Source organism: Haliotis asinina, chromosome 3 (genome assembly GCF_037392515.1).
Source record: "Haliotis asinina isolate JCU_RB_2024 chromosome 3, JCU_Hal_asi_v2, whole genome shotgun sequence".
Classification (NCBI taxonomy): Eukaryota; Metazoa; Mollusca; class Gastropoda; order Lepetellida; family Haliotidae; genus Haliotis; species Haliotis asinina.
The window spans coordinates 31,016,476-31,043,316 of NC_090282.1; the positions used below are offsets into that span (position 1 = coordinate 31,016,476).

The window sequence follows — 26,841 nt, forward strand, 5'->3', positions numbered from 1 at the left end:
CAAGACGTGAAAGCAAGTAACCTACCAGTGTTACATTGTTTGTTTAAAGGGAATAGAATATCAGTCATCAAATTTCATTTCAGTGCAATTTGTGTCAAGAATTCTTCACTGATTTTTACGCTGGGTGTCATACTGTATGCTTTGCTCTTAATCTTGCTGGAATATTCTATGAAGACCACCACTGTTATTTAATCTCATCAGCAGTTCACTAGGAAGGAAATTTAATGATTTTCTTCCTAGATAGACGCAAACATGTAACTGTCAGTCGATAGTGTCTCCTGGCTAATTTCATCCCCTGTTACGTTGATAAGCATATTAACAACACCATGTTATAAGACAACAAAACAGATTTATGTTAAACATCAAAAGACAAAATGTCACAACACGTTAATCCCGTTTTAAGATCCCCAATGAACAGCATCCTTGGGACCATTTCCACAACTAGTTTAACAAATTGCCCAGGATGAATTGCCATATTGATGTCCTTAGCCAATACAAATTAACATCAAAAGGCCATTGGCAGGTGATAAATTCAATAGTCAAACTTGCAAAATTAGGCCAAATTTATTCTGAGGTCTTTCAGCGTGTCTGAAGCCCTTGTAAATGTCACTGATGTCCAATATGCATGCTGAAGTGATGGGTAAATTCATTTTCTACTGCTCTGTCCGAAAATGTCCACTTTAAGACCTCATCTGGATCAGTCGTCCACACTATAACCCTTCAAGATAATGACAAGGTCAGACCATTTTCCTGAATCGCCTCCTTTTTCTTGGGGAGTTCCCTGTCAGCCATGTTTGTAATCTCCATTACACAAACTTGTTGGATGGACCAGTAAAAATGTTCCTGTTTGTGACAATCTCATTTCTAATTGACAAGTGTGGAAGTTGGTTTATCACACTTCTCGAAAATGACAACTTTCGCAGTTCTGTTGCAAGATGGATGAATGAAGGTCAGCCATGTTTGCCAACATAATTACTGTTGTCAAACACCCTGATCTAAAATATCTGCAGGAGATTTCTCATGGTTTGTTTAAACATTCAATTAATCACAATGGGCAGAAAATTGCTTGAGAAAAGAAGCATGCATGTTTCAAAAACCTCCACTACATCATGGAATAACAATGATCCTCGTAGAATGAGTTTCAAGGATTTCCATGACACTAATACTGGTTATTCCATCCTAATCAAATATGCTAAATTGCATACATGTCATGTAAATGGAAATAGTGAGTTGGATTTAATGTCAGTTTCAACACAATTTCAGTTATTGCGTTAATACAGCTGAGTGTGTGAGCTCAGTCTTCAAGGAAGCTATGGGAGGAGATGAGGTTCACCACCTTGTTAAATATTACTGCATAATGACAAGAGAGTGTGTGTGTTAGTGGAGTGGAGTGGAGTGGAGTGGAACTGATAGGTAGGTTGGTGGGTGGGAGGGTGGATGGGCTGACAGGTGGACAAGCAAATCTTTTTTCTATAATTCCAAGCACCAGGCAGTGAAACAAAAAGTACCATATTTTAATGTCTTAATTTGGCATAACACAGCTCAGGCAATAAACCACAGGCCTTTGTCCCATTTTAAAACATTACTCACTCCACCATGGAAGGAATGTTCACTCTTGGCAAAAAACACAAAGTGATTGTCACAGTCATTGACAGCTATATGATCCTGACAACCAAAGAACTATTCTATTATTTGAATCCCATGACTGTCAGATCCTGTCATGACTAAGGGGGACAACTCTGTATAACAAAATAGGTGCACAACCTGTAAGGCACTCTTTCAAAACTGACTATTTCTATTAATCCATTTACATATTTCCAAATTCCTTTTGACTTCATTACACTGTTTGTATGTTGAGTGACTGTTATTGATCCTCAAAGGATAATAGAGACATATGAAGGATCCACACAAAAATAGAAATTTTCAATTGCCGTTATTAAACAAAGAAAAACTTTGTAACTTTTGAATGTGAAACATGACTGTGTTCATTCTGTGTAATACATCGCTGTGAAAGTATTTAACTCATATTGAAATTAGGTCATAAGTTACTACTTAAAGCAATAAGTCAAAATGGCTTCTTTTGTTCCCATTCTGTAACAAAGTTATCACCATGCTGAGATCAGTTAACGGAATGGTGATCCCTTTAGTGACAATTTGACATCAAATGATCTGACTTTCAACCTATGGCCATAAGTAACTATTAAGGGAAACAAATCTGCCCTTAAATTGTACTCAACTTACCAAAACATTCTTCAAAGTTTAAATTAAGAATACTTTGCAAGAATTTCGACAGTTTAAAGATGTCTTCACTTTCATCATAGCATATCCTTAGGCAAACAGAATTAATTTGAAAACTTGAAGGAAAATCACAAGAAAAATGGTATTTTTCATTAAGATTTAGGGATATTGCAGGTTTTCATTTCAAAGTGAAGGCAAGCCGATAAATTGCAACTCCAAAACCAGCAGCAAGTCATTTTATAGAGTTAGTGCAAAGAAAAACAACCATTTTCATCATGCCCCCAGCCTAGTGGGTGACAGGTGATTGCAGGGAGGTTCAAATTTCTTAATTACTGAAGAGTATCACAGAAAACAACAACAAAAAAAACAACCACCCTGGAGGCAATTTCAACTAAAATGACATTGTATTATTTACAGTCTCTGTACTTACCTATTCTGAAAGTTATAACACTAACCAGTGTGTTTGAGCGTTAAGATTGATGGGATGTTATCAGCTTGGATGAGTGTTGATTAATCAAAATTCAAGATGAAAATACCAGTCCTGAAAGCGAAACCCTGTCTTGACCATATGTCAGAGATCCTTGCAGAGCATTACGATATCCAAAGAGGCCATAAAGACAGCAACTCTAATTAGAAATATAAAACTACAAAAACAACATAATGGCTTAATATAGAACAGCATGGCAATTACATCAAATAGCCTAACGTTATATTGAAATAAATTTTCCATCAGTTTTATCAGAAGTGAAGAGAAATGAAATTAATTGATAATGAAGATGCATTTCAAACCACCTGACATTCTGTTAATATGGGTGCCATGTCTCTACCATTATACATAAAAACAAGCATACACCTTGTATTAAAGAGAAAGGCATGATCCATCACTGAATCTCATAATCTGCCACAAACTCGTCAATTCATCTGCAATTGCAAAGCCTTAATTGAGTTTATTTTCTCCATATGACAGGTATGGAGGTGTATTACACTGCTGATAGCTTTCGGACAAGGTTTCAATATGTTCCTGTCAGCTTGCCCATCACTGATTGAAATTAACATGCAGAATGCCCAGTTGTATTAGTCAACCTATCAGATTCATAGAGGGAATATTTGACAAATGTTCTTGAGTCCCTTTTAATAACCACATGATTTACACCTGATCTACTGGCCCCTGTTCAATCATAATTATATACAATGTAGCATCTCTCTCATCAAAGTCCATCTTTATCAGTCCTGATAGAATCCAATCCAAAACGGATTTGTGTAGAATTCTTCAGTGTTTTTAGCATGGACTCTGACTCCAGAAAAGGTTGTATTCACAGTTTTTCAAAGAACTGAATGATCACTTTGGAGGATGTTTTCACTGAGGTAACTGAAATCTCTAAGTACTCTATCACTCTGTAAATTATCATTGATTTTCCATTACACCTCCGCGACATGCTTGGAATTTGGAAACAATTCGGACACACTCGTTAACAATAATGACGGGACATTGTGAATTTGAAAACAGCTTTATGCCATAAGGCCCAATATTTCACTCAGAATGATCGAGTAATAACATGAAAATCATGTGGTCAATATTTGGATCTTAAGTAGGCACGGGAATGAGAAAGATGGAGGAAGATAAGGGATGGAAGATGGGGGGAATGAGGACCAGGGCAGTTAATATGGTTGGGTCAGGGGTAAAAAGGCATGAGGCAAGTATCATTTAGATGAGATACAGTCCATGGCATTGTCATTTCTTTTTCATGATTTCATAAAAAAAAAAATTGACATTGCTGGACTTTGATCGATGTAGTTTGGAATTGTTGTGATTATCTCTGACAATCAGGATGTATTTTCCATCATGTTCATGACTCAGCCAGACATGCATTGAATGCCTGCAAAAAAGGAAGCAGTCCTTTTATGCTTGCTAATATTATCCAAATATAACCATGCAAGGTACTTTCAGTCCAAAGGGGGAACTTTAACACCTTAACCTTAATCAACACAACTTTTAAACATCAAACAATTTATTGTAGTCTTGTCACTGAGCAAGTAAAAGTGCAACAGTAAGCTTTCAATAAATGACACAGAAATGACCTTGACTCTTAGTAGAAAAGTCACCAACATTTCATGTGGCTGGATCTGTAAAGACATAACAATACTAAGTGTCATGACTGGGCAAACCAAACCCTTTCAAGGTAGAATACCATTGTTATGAGGGTATGAACTAATAATAATAAATGCATTAAAACTTTTTGAGAAAATGCAAGCATTAGCTCAGAAGTGAAATTTGTTCCATTCTACAACCTTGACCTTTCTTCTTCTACTTCGGCACCTGGCCACAAAGTCCCCAGGGCCTATTGCAAGAAGTCCACCAAAGACTCTAATGTCTAATATCAAATGTCAATAACCCTTGTACAGTAGGCCTTAGAAACAACACCAGTGGCAGTTGAAATCCCACAGAGCTTTGAATCAGACCCATTTCCAAGTGCTGATTACTAATGATGGTGACCTTCTGGAATAGAATAACTTCATGCTTACCAATTTCTCATAATCAGTACCTCAGCCAATGAGGGAGTCTAGAACAAACTGACTGATCTGGCCATGGGAGGTAACTCTATACATCAGTAATACTTTGGTGTATTTAATGCCATAGGTGCTTAGAAAATTGGCAAAGTGGGACCTTATTAGAACAATACAAAATTGGAAATGTTAACTATAAATTGCATATTTATACAATTCCTCTCTTCGACCCAGCGTAGAAACGTGCTGTCAGCTAAGTTGAATGAAATCTTCTTGGACTCTGATCACAGGACCTCTGCCCCTGCAATAGATGTCTGTCGCAGCTGATCACTTGACTTCCTCTACTTGTCATTCTCTTCTTGGAGCTCCAAGTAACCTGTGATGTGGGGAAGGAAGGGTACGCATCCATCGCGTGAGATAGGATAAGTACATAAATATACAATTTACAGTTAAATTTTCCAAATTTGTAAACTTATCCTATTTCACGTTAGTTGGCCAGAGGGCCGCAGATTACCCTTTGACACACTGCACAGGAGAGGATGCATTCCACGAGAAGGCCAAGAGTAGCACCAACTCCCGATATGCTACTCCGTACTTGAGATGGGTTGCTTTGGAAACCCCTTGGCTTACATGGCAGAAAACTCTAGGGAGTGGGCGAGAAAATGTATTTTCAGCCACAACTTTTGCTAAGCAAAAGGACGCAATTTGGCAAGGAATTAATGTCGCCGCCCCACGATTTATCAGGAAACCCTAGTGATCTGGCACGTCTCTGCTTTGAAACTACCGCCAACACAAGCTCCGGACAGTGGTGAAAGGAGGAGTAGCTCGGATGCTCAACTAGTTTAATGTTCGGTACCAATCTCACTACTTACCAAGGTGAGAAAGGACCTAAGAGTGAGTGCTTTGAAAACCATTAGGCAATCGGAATTCAACGCTTCACTGACATGATTGTTCAGACAGTAGAGGTTAATAAGCAGAGTGTCAATCATTCCTGCATGTGCACAAGACTGCCCGCACAGTCCATCCAGCTATGGGTATGACAGTACACCATGCCCTAGTTCCCTAGGTGAGAACAATCTAGCCCATTTGAACAAAGTACATAAGATATGGATAACATCGATATTGTTATTATGTACATAGCAAGACCGAGAACAAGGAGATGCTTATCTGCGTGGATGGGTCGACTACACCTGCTGTGCCAGGACCAATGGACCGAATTGATGAAGGCCTTCAACGTCCGTGACTGATAAATCACGTAGGTAATGAGCGGCAAACACAGTATCTGACTTCCAATAGCAACCTTCCATAATTGCTTGCAGTGAACAGTTCCTATGGAGCGCCATGGTGGAAGCAAGCGCCCGTGTCTCATGAGGCTTAGCAGACAAAGGTGGTGGCAACTTCGCAAAGGCATATGCTTGCAGGATCGTGGATCTCAACCAGAAAGCCAAGGTTGTACGTGATACTTCTGCTTTGGGAGCTGTTGGAAGCGAGATGAAGAGCCTCTTGTGTAGTCTGTGGCAGTCCTTGGAGATGGCTAAGTATATCCTCAATGCCCAAACTGGGCACAAGGATAAATCTTCAGTGTCTTCTGGACCAGGACAGATGATAGCACACGGATACTGAAGGTACGATCCGGCTGTCCAGGTAACTGGTTCTTGGCAAGGAAATCCCACCTTAAGCCTAGGAACACTTTAGCATGTCAAGACCTTCAAAGCGTACCCTCGAAACATCCAACGCATGTAACTCGGATATAAGCGCAGCTGTAGCCAAGGCCAGAAGGAAGAAGGTCTTGAAAGTGACATGCTCAAAGTCTTTCCAAGTCAGTGGTTCATATTCACATGATGTAAGATGAGCCAAGACAACAGACAAATCCTGGGCTCGAAACTTCCATGATTGATCCACCAATTATACGATCTCAACAGAGACTGGAGCTCAGGGACAGTAGAGAACTTACTCCCAATGCAGCTGCAATAACTGTGTTAAGTGCAGCTAAGTAGGTAGATAATGTAGCAACATTCAACTTCCTAGTAGACCGTAGGTGTTGAAGATCCTCTGCAACCATCTGTGGCGATGCTGTCGTGGGAGACATAATGTCCTACCCTCTGCAATACGACTCGAAATTCTTCACTTGTCATCATAAAGCGACCTTGTGGATGTACGATGTGCTGTAGTGATGGCAGTAGTGACACGTTTAGAAAAACCCATGGTCGTTAATGACCAATGCATATGTGCCAAATGTGCAGGTAGAGCATTAGTGGAGACCAGTGTAGTTGCTCTCAGTGTGGATGCACCAGCAGATCTGACCGAATGGGAAATGGCACTGGATCTGGATAGCTCTCGAAGATCTACGAACCAACTCCTTGTCAGCCACAAGGGTGCGACCAAAAGCAGTGTCTTCTGCTGAGTCAAAACATAACTTGAGAAATACACGTGGAAGAGGGGCCACTGGCGGAAACACGTAAGTGTTGATACTTAAGATTCATCAACCAGCCTAATTGGCGAAGAAGTCGCATTCAAACTTCCATCAGAACTCAAAGAACCACCTGACGATAGAGACTTTGTAGCCGATTGCCAAAGTCTAGCCAACACATGATACGCTGTAGTGTCTGTGACATGGTTAGAGGCAACGAGATGGGAGTCACTGGATCCTGACGCCAAAGCACTGCCGCAAATCGTAATACAAAATCATTAAAGTTCATGGGCTCTGATGTACTACCAATCCCAAAACACATGAAACTGGTAAGCTATGGGCAGCAGTCGAATGTGGTACACCACATGTTGCTCCTATAAGACCTGAATACCCCGTCGAACAGGTAACTAAAGGCACCCTCACCACTGAAGTAAGCACATGTGGAACTGACAGAGAAACAAGTGGTGCACTCCCACACCCCACACTCCTGAAACCGCTTCAACCCAGCATGTTGAGTCACTACCCTGTGAATCGGCACAGAACCAAAACCATTCTGAGGAATTGAAGCGGTGATTCCACTCGGCACACCCGTAAACTATGTGCCATCGGTGAATCGAAACAAGCCGATGCACTGGAATGAATCAGTTGGGGAATCACTGGAGTACGATCGATACAAGGAAGCACTGAACCATGCTGGGGAATAAACGATGCCCGAGAACAGGCTGTTGCATTGCGAATTGCCGCATCGATTCCAAGAGGTTGAGTGAATGCCACATCATGTTGTTGAAACGGTTCCCCGTGAATCGCATTGCTACCATGCAGAGGATGGGATTATCATCATCCATTGGTGGAGAAATGATCAGATATCATAGATGCTAGACCAAACCGGGGAGTGCTAAAACCATCCTTTATCTTAATCAGGTTAGCAAATGCCGTTTCAAGTGACACTGCTAACTGCATAAAACACAGCCTTGGGGAAAAGTAATAGAACCAAACTCACCCATCTGCGCTTCACTGTAGTTGCAAATTGTCAGCATTCCAGACCAGTAAAGATGGTGTGTCTACCGCATTGATGTTGACATCTGAACTTGCCGAGTCGTGAGGTGAGGGGGACGGGGTGACAGACTGACGAACACCTACCGAGTTGTGAATCGGTAAAGAAGAGGGTAATGCAACAGAAGTGTCAGGCACATGCTGCCGCAGCTAGACACACCACAAACGCATCAAAATCCATGGGTTGCGATGTTACCGTCTCTGGAACCAGCGCCCAGAAGACCGGCAAAGTAGGTCTTGATAAAGGTGCCGATGTAAACTGCGGAGTGCTATGTGACAAACCACTCATGCCTGAGTAACCTGTAGCGCAAGTTACTAATGGTGCCCTGACAGCTGCAGTCAATACATGTGGAGTAGCCATCGACACAAGGGCACACTCCTAACCCTCGCACTGCCAACTGTATGTGCACTAAACGCTGCACTCGAACCAACATGAGAAATAACCACTCTGTGAACAAACACCGAACCCAAATCATACTGTATACTGTGGTATCATAACAAAAGACGCCAGACGCAATGAAGGTTGTGGTTGTGATAAAACCATCATACGTGGTGATGACAACGATATGCCCACATTCCACAAAGCATCCGAATAACTAGGACAAAACAACCGTCTCAAATTCTCACTCAGGTATGAATCCAAGGACTCATTCAAAAAAGCTGATTTTCGCAGATGATCGTCCAGCAGCTAATTTGTGTCGTTCTTTCCTTGGCTTTTTAGGAGCAGATTGCCCATCTTCTGTTCGCTGACGATCTCTATCAGACGACCATCTATTAGCTACCTGCCGATACAGAGAAACTCCTCGTCTGACGTCTAGTTTCTATTACATTGACTGCAACGTTACACTTCTTAGATACCTTCTCTTTAGATCCCCCCATGTTTATTCACAATTCCAACTTATATCTTCACAGAGACAACACGCGTCCACACATTGGGGTGACAAGAAAGAGAATGACAAGTAGAGGACATCACATGATCGGCTGCACGTACAGGATGACTCACAGGAGTCTACTGCAGGGCAGAGGTCGGGTGGTCAGAGGCCAAGCAGATTTGATTCAACTTAGCTGACAGCACGTTTCCACACTGGGTCGAAGTAAGGAAGAGAGATGCATAATGTGAGATAGGATAAGTTTAAAAATATAAACTTTTGTGATTGTACTGAAGTGACCAAACTTAGTTTAACTTTTCATCAAACTAAAAACATTTTATTAAGTGTCTGTCTTTGATGGGCATTTAAGAAGTTGAGTTGATGAAGAATTATGACAACTTTAGGACACAAAACTTCTTTAATTCTATGAAAGCAACATTTCCGCAGAGATACGAATCTATGTCGCCTTCACAAAATAAAAATGTTGTTTATCCACGAAAGTGTCACCATTCCTTAAAGTTTCTTTGCAATTATATACCCATTTGACTGCTCTGTTATGTTTAATATACAAAAGTAAATATTGTCTTGTACATTCTGTGTTTGAAAGGACTAGTTGGAGATATTAGTAGTACTGGTATAGAAGTCAAGAGGTTCTTGTTTTAGTGTGATTGGAATACAGTATATGTGGAAACGTGGTCATGAGAGTGTGTTTAAATAAATGGATTTAACTATAAATTCTTCCATAACATGCCATAAGAAATGTCAATGGGATACAGCAGTGCTACACTGGGGACACTGAACAAGGCAGAACAGCTGAAGGCGTCATCTACAGTTGGTTTAGTGACAGAAATACAGCCAAATTTTCCCTGGATGTAAAACCTCTATTCTCCCTGACTCAGAGGAGTTAACTCGGAACAAAATATATCCAGTTTCGACCCTTGCTGAAATAGGCTGGAATTTCACAGTCATGATACCTTGACAAATGAGTCAGTGCACTGTCCAGTTACAAACACAGCATGAAATCAACATCCAGATTGTAAACTACACTGCAGATTTCCATCAATACAGGGATTTAGAATGCATCTGTACATTCCAGTGGACATTGAAAAATATTGTCGTGTTATCAATAATAGTGCCTATGTAAGATGATGCTCTTTCAGAGTTAAGCAATATAAATCTTAATTATCAACTATTAAGCACTGCTATTTTGTTTGGAGCTAGTTCATGACAGGTGTAATTTGATGGGCCAAGGAGGGACTTAGAAGGGATATAACTCTTAATAACCATTGTTGGTGCTACAAACAGAGCTAAAACTTCAAGCCAAACTCTACAAGTGTGGAAACAGTTTAGTTGTGGTTCTGGTAGTCAGTTGATGCTACTGCTTGGAAAGAACTACAGTCATTGTGACCACTGATTCCAAATCTGATCAGATGTAATGATAACAAGGTTCCTGCATGTGGAACGACTAAGCCATGCGTTACACAGAAGTGGAACCTGTTTGTGTCCAGTGCCATATAACATAGAGAATGAAAACTGAATGGCTCTTAACTTGAGACTAGGTTTTGTTTGTTTGCTCTATCAATCATCTCTTGGCAATATTCTGGCTATATAATGGTGGTCGGTAAATAATGGTGCACAGAGCCTCAAATCCAGGGATTGATCCTGTGAGCAGTGATCTACATCATCAACCTCTACATCTGTTTACATTTTACAATCAGCATCAGTTGCAGGAGAGATAAGGTAGGCTTTAGTAAGGTCACAGGAAAAAGGCCTGGAACATTTTACTAAAGTAATGTCTGCTCATCTGAATGCAGAGCATTTAATTTTTCTGATATGCCTATTTATCAATCAAATCTAGACAACATGATCTATCTTTCCAACTGAAAAGGAATCCAATGTGCTTTCTATTGAACTGGGCATGCTTATTAACTGCTATGCCATATTCTTGACTATAGAGGCATATAACAAATCACACAGCATCTTTAAAGTCAACAAATATGTGTAATTAATCACATTCAAGTACCAGTACTTGAAACATCTAACCACGTGCAGAAGAAATTTTCAGTTATATAAAGTATAGAAGTATAAAAATTTCTGGGTGTCAGCACACTATGTAGGCTGGCCTTTATTAATTTCCCTCAATTGCTAACATAATGATATTCCATTCATTCAGTCCATCTTACAGGTTTGTACCACTTCATATTTCATGCCCACTCAATGAACTTACTGGCTGTATCATCTCAAGGTAGCACCACTTTATCTTTCATGCTCTACTACATGATCTAATTGGCTGTATTACCCCAAGGTTGCACCTCTTTATCTCTCATGCTCTACTACATGATCTAATTGGCTGTATTACCCCAAGGTTGCACTGCTTTATCTGTCATGCTGTACTACATGATCTAATTGGCTGTATCGTCTCAAGGTTGCACCACTTTATCATTCATACTGTACCACATTATCTAATTGGCTGTATCACCTCGAGGCTGTACCACTTCATCATATCAGATAAATGATTTAATTTCAACAGCTGTACCATTAACAGGTAGACTGACAAATGCCATATCACACTCCCAGTCCACAAGTTGTTCACCGAACACAAAACCATACCACAATAAATAGACCTCTACATGCCATACAGCATTCCCAATACACAAATTGGGAGAAGATAACACAAAACCCTATCAACAGACATGAACACCATCCAAGCATGAACAGATCTAAGCAAAGAGGATTTGATAATCTAAATCTAAATATATATATAATCATTAGACCCATCTTGATAACTACATCAGCCGGACTCTGTCAAATGTGATGACTGTGGAATTCCAAGGTATCTGTGATGGTGAGAATCGGACATGAACGCCTACACCTTTGATCAATACTCTGCAGCTGTGTGAACAGCACCAAGCCACATTAAACTCAGGTTTTATGTGTTTTCATATCAAATATATCCTTCAAACATTAGAGCTTTCGTACGATTTATCACCTAGTATAAGAGTAGTCATAATGAAAACAATGGCTTCCCTGTCTACACACGAACAAACCTATATTTCATCACCCTTCAAATATTTCTTGCTCAACTGTCTCGCTATGTGAGAATGATGTCACCTAATACATAAATTCACACCAATATAAACATCATCCAATCATAAACAAAGAAGTCCTTTGGCGCTCACGGTAATGTCTACACCCAAGCTTGATTTTATTGGAATGCCCTTTGGAAATAACATATCAAAATCACAAACATCAACTTTTCTAGTAAATTATGTCCATATTTCATTTGGGTGTGTCACTACCATATCTTGTTATCTTTAGCATCAATATGATACATCACCAAGGTATATTTTACAATATATGTAATGTAAATGTCATGGTATTGAAGATGACGCCATAGCCTGGAATATCACTCATAATGGATTCTCTGTGAAATACGTGAAGGTCCAAGTGAGAGAAAAACATTGTTTACTAAACAGAACAATGCACATAACCTACACTGTTTTAAAGAAGTTAAAGGGCATCCAATATTTACATAACACTACAGTTAATTTATCACCAGGGTATAAGGAAACAAATAACAGGTTTGATTGTTAAAAAGGCTCATATTTACTTCTTTACCCCAAGATGCTGATGCAAGAATAACAATGTTAAAATGATGCAACAGCAAAATGGTTTACTTCCGTAATTTTTGTATATTCTAATGGGCAAAAAACAGTATTTTCACCATATTTATTAAATGCCAACCAGCTTTGCTACTGCTATTGAGAAAGTGAATGTGGTTAAACATCACTGTGTCTGGGTCACATGCTAGAATAGTATCATCATTTCAACATTGGTAAATTCTGAGCACAGGTACTATGCTAGAAATATAATCTGTAAATCAGGTTCTATAAAGCTATGATCCTCTCACTGTTTTACCATAAATGTATAGATGTATTACATGGTCTCTGGTTTTATGAGGCATTGTTCCAGAATGGTTGCATGGGAGAAAAAAAAATATCAGGCACTGTCACAAGCAGGATTACCATGGCAATCAGTCAAGTTTATTCAAGCCCTAAATTCCTATATTTGATAGTAACTTTGTCACAGCATTGTAATCACCTTTAAGAACTTGATTGTGCAGAGAAAAGAAATCTGCTCAGACAGAATCACCATGGTTCACTTTGAACATCCAAACCATGAGATCAGGCTGACACTTATGTCCATCAACCAATCGGCGATCAGTAAGGCGATATCACCTCTTGAGATGTCTTTTGATCCCTCCACAGTGATAGCTCCTGTGGGAGGCAGTTATTTGATAAAAAAATCTTCCTCCCCAGTGAAAGCATAACAAATGCTTCACACAGTGCAATAGAGCCCTTTTTAACATAGACTGGTTCTTACAGTGTCCAATATCTTTGCAAAGGGTATTGAAATAAATGTCAAATGTGACTTTTCTTTTCCCTTAGCAGCAGCACAAAATACATTGCCCAAACTAAACTAGCATGGAGACAATGTTGCCGTCTATATATATTCCTGTGAATTGTATAACAGCTTTGAAGTAGCCAGAAGCATAATGTGATTTTGGCATTGATCACCTTCCATAGAAAGGCTGAGCAAGCATGTTTGGTTTAAAGTTGGTATGAAAGTATTCTGTTACACAGTGTGTCAGCACAGCATGGAAAAACATCCAGGGTGATCAAGGTCTACCACCTGGTGAAACCCTTGACCATGGGGTCTGACAAAGCTCACTGGGAATCAAATTCAAATCAACCTAGGATTCAAACTCATGATTATCGGTCCCTTCCACACAGGATTCTTCAAAAGCCATAAGTAAGTGAGTCAGTCTAGTCTTATGCCACTTATAGCAATATTTCAGCAATATCATGGCAAGGGACAGGAAATGGACTTCAAACACTGTACCCATGTGTGGAATCAAGCCTGTGTTTTCTGCATGACAAGTGAACACTTTAACCACTAGGTTACCCTACAAAAGCCAGAAAATGTATTTGAAGAAATGTCAATCATGTATCTTACCTGGTATAAGCAACAGGATGAAGAAGAGCAGAACTCCTTGCGTAACGATGGTGAAGACGGTGGCGAGTAACTCGGCCATATCCTATGTTTGGCGACAGTACTCCCACAAGGTCAAGGTCATTATGCATGCAGGTGACGGAACACACCCGGTATTGGTCACATATCAGCTCTATGCATCTTCCAGCAGTATCCTGTCGTGTGATGACAATCTGATCACTGTTCTAAATGGTCCTTCTTACATCAGGTTACTATCATCTGTCCATGGTTCTCCTGAAACATGCATCAATACCATCGTTGTAGGAATTTGTTATATACTGTAACTTTATCCGCAATTTAATTTCCTGACAGGTACAGGATGTGTGTAGTTTGTATGGTATTGTGAGTGAGTATGGTTTTACACGACTTCAACGATATTCCAGCGGATATCAGATCATGGCGGAGGACACCAGACATGGTAAGAAATCAAACTTGGGTCTTCAGCAAGACAAGCAAATGCTTTAACCAGAAAGCTACCCCTCAATCACATTGAAGGACAGGATCAGCGAATATTTTCATAAATAAAAATGTCATCATTTTTTAAGTCATGTCAGGCAAAATACACATAATGTCCAACAACATTTAGTTCACTACAAATGTTCATGCTGGCCACCGCTGTCACAGACCTACTGCCAAGGAGATGAAATGAAAATGGGGCAATTATAAAGTGTAACTCTCCCAAGAAAGATTTTCATATTGTTTTCAAATAACTACAATGTTTCATTAAACGCACCATGGGTAAATTGGATGCATCTTCTTCTCATAGATGACAACACTGAGTGAGTGAATATGGCTTTATAAAGTTTCAACAATATTATAGCAATATCAGGGCAAAGGACACCGGGATTTGGTTCCAAATATATAGAGATACAAACCTGGCTCTCTGTGTATGACAAGCGAACGATAAAACAATTATGCTACCCAGCAACCCTTTCAACACTTGGAGCAATATTTCAGTTATATCATGGCATGATAGAGGATACCCTAAAGAATCAGTTATAAAGGATGGGGTGAAACTGATACTGCACCCTTGATCACAGGATCCTAATATGACTATGGGAGGCAACTCTGCAGTGAATTGCAGCATGTACATTTAATGGCTCACTTTATATATTTAAATTTGCTCTGTACAAAATGATCCTCTTTAGTCAAATGTGTGGTCCTTTTGGAGTAGTACAAATAAAAGCTGCAGACAGTCATCCTTAAAAATTCTGAACTTGACATTTATATCCTCAAAGTGGTTATTTGCTATTTAGGTAAATAATGACACCCACAAAAGGAAGGAAAAATCATGTCATCACTATGACTATCTTCGCATCAGGAAAATGAATTAGTCAAAGTTTAATTATCTCGTAGAGGGAAAAAGCACATGTCATTAATGTTGAATAGAAGGTAATATCATAGCATAAAACAAACACAAAATAACAGACCAACAATTTGTTCATTGCTTGTAATCTTTGTCTATTTCAACACAACACTACATTTTATAAGTTAAACATAACCATAGAAAATCCCTTAATTTTACAGTAAAAAAAGAATACCTGCATTCTCACAATTCCTACAAAATCACAGACATGTTCGAAGAACCAATTCCACAAAGGCTGACAATCCCTCACCTCAATACAACATGGGTCTGATCATACACTCACGTACATGGTACAAAACTATTCCAACCTGTCAGAAACAACTCCAAATCCACTGATCTACATTTCCACATTTTGGCCCAACCAGCAAGAAGCAATTCCAGTCTTTGAAGCAACACATTAAAAATTGTTGCAGGTAAGAGTAGCCGTATGTTTCATCTTGCACAGGTCTACTTGTGTGGGTCGCTTTAAAGAAGTGATTGGTGCACAAATAAACTGTGCGCCTGTGTAAATGTTCTGGCTGCCAGAGCTTGCAAAGCACAAATATACAAACAAGCCCAGGTTACAGTGGGCTGCTTGGCACTTGTTGTTGTCAACTCAGTCTTGTATGTTGCAAAATCTTGAAATGTACTGCACATTGTGAACATGTGAATTTAATGTAATATTTATATTGTTTAAATCTTGAAATGTACTGTATAATGTGAACATGTGAACAGTATGTAATAGTAATATGGTTTAAATCTTGAAACATACTGAGTATTATGGACAGTAAGTATTAGTAATATGTTTGAATATCAAAATGTATTCCATATTATGAACAGGACATAATACTATTATGGTTTGAATCAAAATGTACTGAGTGTTGTGAACAGCAAGTAATATTAATATGGTTTAAATCTTGAAATGTTCTGAATATAGTCTTCATGTGAACATCATAATATTATTAATATTGTATAAATCGTAAAATATCCTGCATGTTGTGAACAGTTGAATACCATGTATTGTCAAGATGGTTTCAATTTAGTATCTTGTATTATCAATTTATCCTGAAAACATTGTGAAAAATACTGTATATGCCCAATACTTTGTCATTTGACTCATGCATGTCAAGAGTAATGTTCTTCTCGAAAGAAATTCAGTCAGGGCAATGTGGTTTCCTTCAATGTTACAGACATAGAAGTCTACGAAGATGACAGGTAACAATGATCCAACAGTTTCCTGTAAACGGTGTGTTTTAAACATTGCAGTTGCAGTGCACCTATATCATAATTGTTGCCTAGTGTTGCCTACAAGTACCAATTGCCTTCATCTTACATACACTATCATCTCTGGACTACTACTGTGCATCAGTATTCATATGATACTGAAAGTCTGTATGTCATCCATGATATTCCTGTGTTGTTAACTGTTTTATGTGACACACCACAGTCAATGGATATCAACTGTCTGATCACAGTGATGGACATCAGAAATGGGTTTCACACATTGTACCAATGTAGGGAATAGATCCGAGGTCTTTGGTGTGACAAGTTAATGCTCTAACCACTAGGCTACCCCAGTGCCCACAGTACACAGGCTGCACTGGTGAAACAAAAAAGGAGATTTACTAGAAGAAACTCTTGCAAGGAACCTTCCTGCACAAAATCTTACTTTGGAGAATTCTTCACATAGACATGATGGTAGGTCTGGAAGCAGTTTTCATGATTTGATCAGTTCACTTTTTTAGTAAGGCAACAAAAATATGTGCAAATAAATGCTTCCAGCAAAATCATAGTATCATAATGCACTATAGAAAACATTTATACAACAGCACCAACTAACCTAGATAGTGAAACATGTTCAAAGTTCAAATCATGTAGATCCAGTTTCACAAAGTTCTCATAGTGCTTAGACTGGCTAACGTCCAGTGCTTAAACATTGGACACAATGATGACTTTGCGTTCTCTTCTAAAAATGATCTCACTTGTACATCTGTTGTAAACCAGTATTGAATTATGAGAGTAGCCTGTCTTATAGTTCCTGAACCACATTATTTTTTCTCTACTGGCAATCCCTTCCTGCAATGCAGCCATTCTGAGTGAGTGAGTGAGTGAGTGAGTGAGTGAGTGAGTGAGTGAGTGAGTGAGTGAGTGAGTGAGTGAGTGAGTGAGTGAGTGAGTGAGTGAGTGAGTGAGTGAGTGAGTGAGTGAGTGAGTGAGTGAGTGAGTGAGTGAGTGAGTGAGTGAGTGTAGTTTTAGCGATATTCCAGCTGTATGTATGGTACTCTGCAAATAATCAAGTCTGGTCCAGACAATCCAGTGATTGTTGACATGTGACAACCAATTCAGAGAGCCATAACACATGATCCTGTTAGTCGCTTCTCACGACAAACATAGGTTTACTAAAGATCAGTTCTAACCCAGATCTTCACAGGTCAGCCTAAATGAAGCAAGTATAGACATCCGAAAGGTCTGTATCTCTGATCCCAATTTAAATGGGTTTATTTGTTCATCAAAATGATATATATTCAGACACTACGTGCTGAGAGCTCTTTATGGAGCAGGTCACCTGACTTAACTTCTCACAATTAGGAGCTTGAACTATAGATCACATTTAATACTTTTGAACCTTGGCCTGAGAGTGAGTCAATGATATTTATACATATAATTAGTGAATATAGAGTGGGAAATATGATATGTAATTAAGTGCTTATCAATGAATAATGATTGTTCTGGCACATTATTCTGACAGATGTAATACTGGAATGCATGCTGAAAACTAATAATAGCTGTCATATATCCAATGCGACCAAGTAAACCTTTACAGAGACTAGGCTCCTAAAAGTCAGTAAATACCAGACAAATATACTGGAACCTTGTGAACAAGGTCAATTTGGAACCAACAGATAATCCTGAGATACTGCTCAATAGTGGCCAATGATCTTCCAACTTTTATACCTTTTCATGTGTAATGGCTGGTTTAAGTGACTGAGCCAGCTTAGTTCTACCCTGCTTTCAGCAATATTCCAGCAATATCACTACTGGGGTCACCTGAAAGGGGTTTCATAAATTTCATCCATGTTAAGAAAGGAACCTGGGTCTTAAGAGTGAGGAGCGAACATCTTAACCACAGGGCTTCCCACTGCCTCAGCTGCTTTGTATTGCAACATGAAGCAGTTGTGGGTTTTCCTTAACTTGTTGTGAGTAGCATACTCCTATATCTAAATGACATTTCTAAGTCAAACGGAAAAATGTTTGAGAGTAAAATTCGAAAGTTTTATACTCATTTTAGAATAACATTTGTTAGTGACACCCTTGCTGAGGCCATGCAAGCCTGAGCTTCACCAAAGACATCTGAAATGTGTTTTATGGCAGCAAATTGTTAGAGTGAGTCAGCGAATAAGGTTGTGAGCCATTTTCAGCAATATTTCAGCAATATCACAATGGGGACGCCATAAATGCACTTCACACATTGCCCTAATGTGGAGAATCAAACCTAGGTATTTCGCACGATGAGCTAACACTTTAACCATTAGGCTCCCCAAAGACCCTATAAATGGTTAGATGAAAGATAAGGAGCAATGACTTTTGAATATATTTGTACTGTTTGACCAGGTGTGAGAACAAATTGCTCATTGAAGCATAAAAATTCTTTGCATCAAACAAGCATTCTGTACTTGATCAACATGACAGAAACCAAGAATGACACTGCATGACCTCTTGCCAGAAACAATGATATTCTTGAACCAAACCACTGCACATCAAAACAAATGTACCAAGTTGAAAGTATATTAAAGATGCTGTATTGCCATGTACATGCCACTTTCTTGTTGAGAAGCAGGAAGCAACATTCTATACACAGTAAATGCATTTAAAATGTTGTTAATAAATTTCCCTTGAATTTCATGTCAATAAATCAATATGAAAGAGGATACTTATGGTTTAGATATTCAGTTAACCCTTGCTGGGCTTAACCATGAGAGCTAATAACACAATCTCTGTTGACAAAATAACCCAGGTGAACCTTTACACATCTGCATCTGAGGTGTATAATACTTACACAGGTAATTATGTGGGGTTTTTGTGGATACATGACAGCAGAAATATGATGCAGTTTAGCAGACACACTCTAACATTTTCCTTTAAGATTCTAAACATTGATGTTAATTGGACATCCAACACTTCAAAGTTTCCTACAGTAATTGGTTTTATTAGGAGATGTTTTCAACCTTTTTTTTTTTTATTTTCTGTCTCGCATACTTTGTAATGTTTCTTTCAAAATCAACCACATAAGGGCCAAGTTACAATGATTTGAAAAACAACTTTTCTCACCAAGTCTACATTTAATTCAATTACCCCCAACCCCGCCTCCCCCTCCCCCAAACATATTTCAACCATGATTAATTTCCATACAGTAGGAATCTAATATGACACCCAACCACCATCATCAACCATAGATTAATCCCTTTGACTAAAGAGAAAAAAGAAAGTAAGGGAAAAAAGAAGTCCTCTGGAGACTTCTATCTTTCGCTTTTTCTGAATTCTATGAAACCACATTGTCTGTGTCTGAATGTGCGAGACTTCTACTCACATAAAACACTAACATCTTATAAAAGCATTCCTTCTCTCTCAATGTCGTATTTGGCTTTACTGAAAAGTAAATGTCAAATATCCATTTACTTTACGTTGCAGTTCTTTCATCCGAGTGCGAACCTATACATGCAGTTACATCACTTGGGCAATCTTTTTCATCAGTCAGTTCCTTCCAAGACTGATTGCCAATAGAAAAATCCTATCAATCTGGTTAAGCCACCCTTGCCCTCCTTAGTACTAAAAGCCTGAACAAGATCCTCTCTGAGGGAGTACTATTTTGAAATTAATTTTCTTCCTGTTTCAAAGAATCTACACAAAATAAAGTCAAAGATACCAAGCTGGATTTGCTGATATATAGTCTCATTTTCCACTGGTTAAAAAAACAGTTGGGCCCATAAGGTTTAATTGATCTTTTGCAGCAGATGTTAAAACTTTTCAAGAAAATAAATGTTTACAGAACCAAAATAAGTTGCATGGAGACCAAACATTCGACATAATTTGATTGCATGCTATTGCAATTATCTGAGACTCAAGATTTAAAGTTGGTTTAGGATCTGGAGATTTTTCTTCAAGCATTCAACATTATTAAATTGCATACTATTGCAATTATCTAAGACTAAATATTTAAAATTGGTTCACTATCTAAAGATTTTTATTCCTGTAAATAAGAGATGTAATCTACAAAATCCAGATTCAATTCCCCATACTAGTACAATGTGTGAACCCCATTGCTGGTGTCTCCTGCTGTGATATTGCTGGAATATTGCTGAAAGCTAAAACCAAGCTCACTTACTCACTGACACTTACCTTTCCTTGAACATGTTTCTCAATATATGTTTTAAGTTGTCATAAACAAGTATTAAGGTCAATGATCTATACATACTAATTCCGACAGTATAAATGACATTCAATATGTATCAAATCAACAAGAAGAAATAACCACTGACGCTTAACCTGTCTCCCTTTGATACAATTCAAGACACCAGATTTGAATACCTGATAAAGTTTTATGAAAAAAACCCCACTTTTTTCAATTCTCTATATCATGTTCAGCTGTGAGTGAGTCATATATTCCAGCTATATGGTGGTGGTCTGTAAATAATCAAGTCTGGAACAGACAGTTCAGTGATCAACAGCATGAGCATCAATTGTTTAGCGGTACAAAATTGCATATAGAAGTTGTCATCTTATAAATGTGTCATGTATTCATGTTCATTAAAAAAAATGCCTTCTAAGAAGAAGGCCAGATATGTTCATATTAGTACTGTTCATCTGTCAAAGTAGGCTGATATTCCAACATTTAACATTCCAACTGCCGATGTTCTTTGATGTTTTTAGACTTGAATATAATCTGCTGGTAGAATTATCAGGAGACCAAATAATTCAAAGATACAAAGAATAATGGTATATCTCCTTTAACTGACACAAGCAGCAGCAGTCAACCGTTACAGGATATATTGACCTATGAACAACATTTATAACTTGATGTCACCAGTCTTCATGGTTCTACCAATGTGGTAGCTCAAAGGCTATAACAAGAGAAGAAAAATCAAGACATGTACGTGATTCTGTTACATTATTTCTTCATTAGATAATCAATCATCCTTCATTGAAGTTCTTTGAAAACTTCCTGTAGACAGAGACTCTCTTTGGAAGCCTTATTTCTTCAAGAATTTCAAGTGTACTGTTAATTTTTAGATATTTCCTGAATGACTCCTTCACATTCAACTAACTGATGCAGCAGCAAAAATATCTTCACAAGTTGTCTCGCAATCGTGAACTCATTTTTAACCATTTTCTTCTAAATCTGAGCCAGGCTTAGACTCATACAATTCCATGAACGCAGTTGAATGTTTTCCTTCTTCCTTGAAACTCGACCTGGAATATATCAAGTTTGTGAAACAGGATCTAAAACCATTGATTTTAATTGACTGATAGCACACACTAATGTGTGAAACAATGTCGCCAATAGTCAGCAAAGTGTTTCTAACGTCTTACAAGGAGGGCATGCAGGATCCTTGTGTAGAATAAGGAGCATCAGTCACGTCATTTGCAGATAAAGATGGACACCAGTATCACCCGCACAGGAAATTGCAATGGATGCTGTTACAAATGTCTATTGTCATCCCAAAAGAACAGCACTCATGGAGCAGGCATACATATTATCTTCTAGCACTTATTTCAGAACATTCACGCAGCTATTCTACAAATGTCTTACTCTAGGGATTACAATCTCCGACTGGCAAATTAGGAGGATAACAGATTAACTATCTGCATGGCACTTGTTGAAGATGTCATTGCCAACTGACATGAAATCTTAGACAACAGTGAAACTTCATTACAATCACAACAATCACTGCAATCCTACGGCATCCACATCCCAGTCTTGAATATGATTAAAATTCCTTTTGGGGAACTGAACTAATGTACTCATAATGTACTATGGCTGATTGTCGATGGCTGATTGCCGATGGCTGATTGTCTGTCTTACAGTACCTCAACTGCATTGTTTTCCCTTCTGCCTAGCCCCTTCTTCAATGCTAAAGTCTGAAATAAAAATTTTCTAGATTCTTTAATTACCACTGACCCCAAACATGACCCATGTCCTGGATGAAGTATTTTTTTTACAAAGTCAGACATGATAAAAACTATTTCTAGCCTTGCCTTTAAAATTTGAAGTGAAGATATGAATAACATTTCTAGTAGAACCACTACCAAGTTATCTGATTTGTCATACATGTCCACTTGGTTGACTGGCTATAAACTTCCCACACCAAAGGCATGTCTGCTGTAGTGGCCATCAGTTTATTGTGGCAGAGACAGACATGTACAGCTATCAGGAACAAGTTTAAAGTTCCAAACATCAGTTGTTGTTGTTGTTGTTGTTGTTGTTGTCACCTTACATTTCAGGAGTCAGATATCTAAAGCTGCAAGAACTGAATAGTTAAAAACCCAGATAACTAAAGTTGCAAACACTAAATAGTTCAAAACCCAGATATCTGAAGTTGCAAGAACTGAATACTTAAAAGCCAGATATCTGAAGTTGCAAGAACTGAATACTTAAAAGCCAGATATCTGAAGCTGCAAGAACTGAATGGTGAAAAAGCTAGGTATCTGAAGCTGCAAGCGCTACATAGTTAAAAAGCCAGATATCTGAAACTGACAGCACCAAATAATTAAAAAGACAAACATCTGAAGTCACAAGCACAGAATAGTTAAAAAATAAATATCTGAGGCCACAAGAACTGAATGGTCAAAAAGCCAGATAACTGAAGCTGCAAGCACAAAACCGTTATAGAATGAAAGACTGACAGCTATCCATTCTGAAGGTTTCAAGAGCATAACTATATTTGCACTTATTAACACCAAAGGTTTAAAGAGGTCAATATTTGCACCCATCATCACTGATCATGGCTGGAACTATCAGCAGCTATCATGAATGAAGGTTTCAAAGGCAAATATCGGCAGCTATCAGAAATGCAGATTTCAATATCTGTGACCTGTGTACTTCTGTCTTCAATATCCCAGTTCCCAATCAATACCCACTGTGTATAATATGTTGCAATTCAAACACTTTGTATGGCATTATAACCCAAACTAGTCTCATTAATACTGTACAGATTTACTTTCACATCACGATAAAATTCTTGATTGAACATTTCAGTCTCCATATTCTCCTTGTTTCTACAACTGTAACATGAAGAAACCCATCATCTGGTCACAAACTTCACAACATCACAGTGCAAGGCTATGGTAGTGTCAGTAACACTTTTATGGAATTAATGACTTACAACCATGGACATAAAAAGACCAATAATTTGCCAAGATGAAAGGTACCAACACCATTCATTCCTAATTGCACCTAACACTATTACCAGGAGATGACATTTTTTCCTGACCTACATAACCTCCACTCCATGAACAGAATAAGCTAAGATGCCTTCTTTCTAATATGTATTCATTAATCCTCCCATCTCAAACAACATGACTCTCTTGGGAGATGAGCACTTGAAGGCTCTCTTCTGTATTCAATCATTCAACAAACCAAACCTTAAAAAGTACGCACTTACTCGCATCCATTGGTCAAAGGTCAGCCTGTAAGTCAGTAGGAATGTACTCCTCACGCACTGATCCATGTGCTGGTCCTTGCAACTATATGATGTACATTTAAAGCTTTGATATGACAACCTTGATACCACACCAGCAAAATGCTTTCTTCATCCCATTCCCAAGTCAGTCCAAATGGGGTAGAATCATCATACATCTTATTCTACTCCCTGGGGAGTATAGATTAAGATTACAAATCCATCCACTAATCCATCAACCATGACACTTCCCTGGTGTATATGACTAAATATATCCTCCCCACAGGAACCATGCCAAAAAATCGGACTCAAACACTATCAGTTGGTCAGTACATTCCATAACGTTCTGTCTAAAGGTCTACACAAATCAGCTGCTTGCTCACACTTTGGGAGATATGGGCTTCTAAATGATCTGCATGGGGAAATCTACATCAGTATGGTGAAGTAAATACACTCCGCTGAACGTCAAGCTGACCATTAATCAAAAGAGAAATGTCACCAAAATCCAATATCTAAATATATTCCAACAAGAGAAAGGTTTAATTAAGAATTCTTTTACATCATCAACTATGCAGTTTGAAGAATGCTTTTCCATTTTATGACATAATGAGAGATTTACCCATTCTGATCTGAAATTTGCCTGGAAAGCTCCTTTCTAGAAAATGTTTGCTTGATGATTTAACAACATATGTTGAAGACTGGAGGGTCAGTTATCATATGACTGTAAGAAATCTTATATGGTCAGGAACCTTCATAAAACCACATTAAAACTGAGCATACAAACTAGAATACTAATCTAAATCATCTTATTAAAACTTAAACAAGCTCATGTTATTTTCAGCATCCTGAAATCAATACCCACCTATGATTAAAACCCCTATTATTTTCAAACACCAATTCTTACAACAGTTAACGATAAAGATGAATATTTAATACATATCCCTACACTTTCTGACAATATTGTAATAGGTATGCCTGTTGCTTGAATAGGGAGAGTGACTTCGACAAACTGATGTTTATGTACTAACACACTAGTTTCCACACCACTGAGGTTATATCCTTGTACGGCTTCATGTTTTAACAGCCTAATGTATCCGTGACCAATAAACAGAATACTTAATGTCCATGTACTCCATGACACATATTCATCTGCATCCTTGGTCAACTGAGCTGACAAAACAGCTTTGATAATTGATTTACTGTTTCAAAGAGGCTGTATCATGCACACATGTTTAACGAACCAAGTATTTTGTTAGTAAGTGATAATTACCCACAAGAGACATCTTTGAATGTGCTTATGCATGGAGAACTGTTTGTTCTGACATGATCAAATGACAGGAGCACATCAAACATTGTAGAATGAATGAAGTAATTAATGTGTGCTTGTATTGTAAGGTATTGCCATCACTACCATCACTACAAGGACCATGGTCTGATGAATGGGGGTCTTCCAGGTGAGAGGTCAGTCAATCTCCTGACCCCTTACCTCTGAACATTAACAGATGGTGGTACCTTATTTGGTGATAAGCATTACTGAGAGGTGAAAAGGCATTTGAAAATGGTTCACACAGACTTCGTACATAATACAGTGTTATGGCATTATGACATTGTCAACATGATCTTACATCCAATAAACTTTCAAATTTTCATTTCACTTGCGCAATTTCAAGGGGTGGCTACATAAAAATATTTTTAAAAAATATCAGTAGTGTGATAAATTTACTGCACATATCTCCACACAAAATGATGATGGTCACCAGGAGACACACTGGACTTTGACAAGTGGAGTGAAAATATGCTCAACTTGTACACAGGTAAAAAGCATTTTAATACAATCCAACAATAACATATCGCTTCTTATGTCCATACTGTCTTTAAACCATGATATAAGAGCTGTTCTCTAATCTAAACTGGCAAACAGCAGCTTAGATCAAACCAAGACAGTCAAACACAAAATGAAAATGAAATCAATTTAGTTGAACAGATGAGTTTGCATGATGGAAAGATGATTTATGGGTACGGCATCTTTGTCAGTAACAAATGTGCTGCATTCAACTATGTATTGAGTTGATGCAAATGTTGGATATGAAACTTTAACGATCTTCAGCAGCTTTACTCCGAATTTAACCATGATTATCTGAGATTCTACATTTAATGATATACTCTAAACAGACCACAAACACCAGATGTGGTCTTTATCAAATTTGCTTTTTGTGAAGTGGTGGTTATTTCTATCTTCAAATGTGATGAGTAGTTCTCAGGAAACTAATAGTCTCCTCAAGCAGTTCTAACATGCCTTCAAGTACTTCTTAATTAAAATGAGACACAACAGGATATAACCATGGCAAAAGCAAATAAAATGTTCAGAAAATACAATCACTCAGACTTAATACACATAAAATGAGATAAAAATATTTGGAGAAAAATTTAGAAAAAAGATTTTATTCAAATTTTCAAATCTCCTTGCTGAAGGCGGAGTAATGAACACATAAAAACTCACCTCCTGCACATAGCAGGATGTCAGTTTCTTGAACATAGTTCGCTCAAACACAACCAGTAACATGTTCATCAGTTATGTAACTAATTGGAGTCAGAAGCATTTATATCTTTAAAGGTGAATAACCATAGATACCAATGAATGTTGAACAGAAACTCCACAATATTCGAACTTCTGACATAGAGCCAAGAAAAACC

At 38.2% G+C, this 26,841-nt stretch overlaps 1 protein-coding gene across 2 annotated transcripts in view; it reads right to left on the minus strand.

The window, feature by feature from the left end:
• Positions 1 to 26,841, minus strand: part of LOC137276724 (zwei Ig domain protein zig-8-like) — a 129,230-nt gene that overhangs the window by 64,559 nt on the left and 37,830 nt on the right. For both annotated transcript variants that reach the window (XM_067808356.1, XM_067808355.1), the window contains exon 2: positions 14,092 to 14,361. In XM_067808356.1, coding sequence (XP_067664457.1) covers positions 14,092 to 14,170 — 79 coding nt within the window. In that variant the 5' untranslated portion in view covers positions 14,171 to 14,361. The remainder of the gene's footprint in view (positions 1 to 14,091; positions 14,362 to 26,841) is intronic.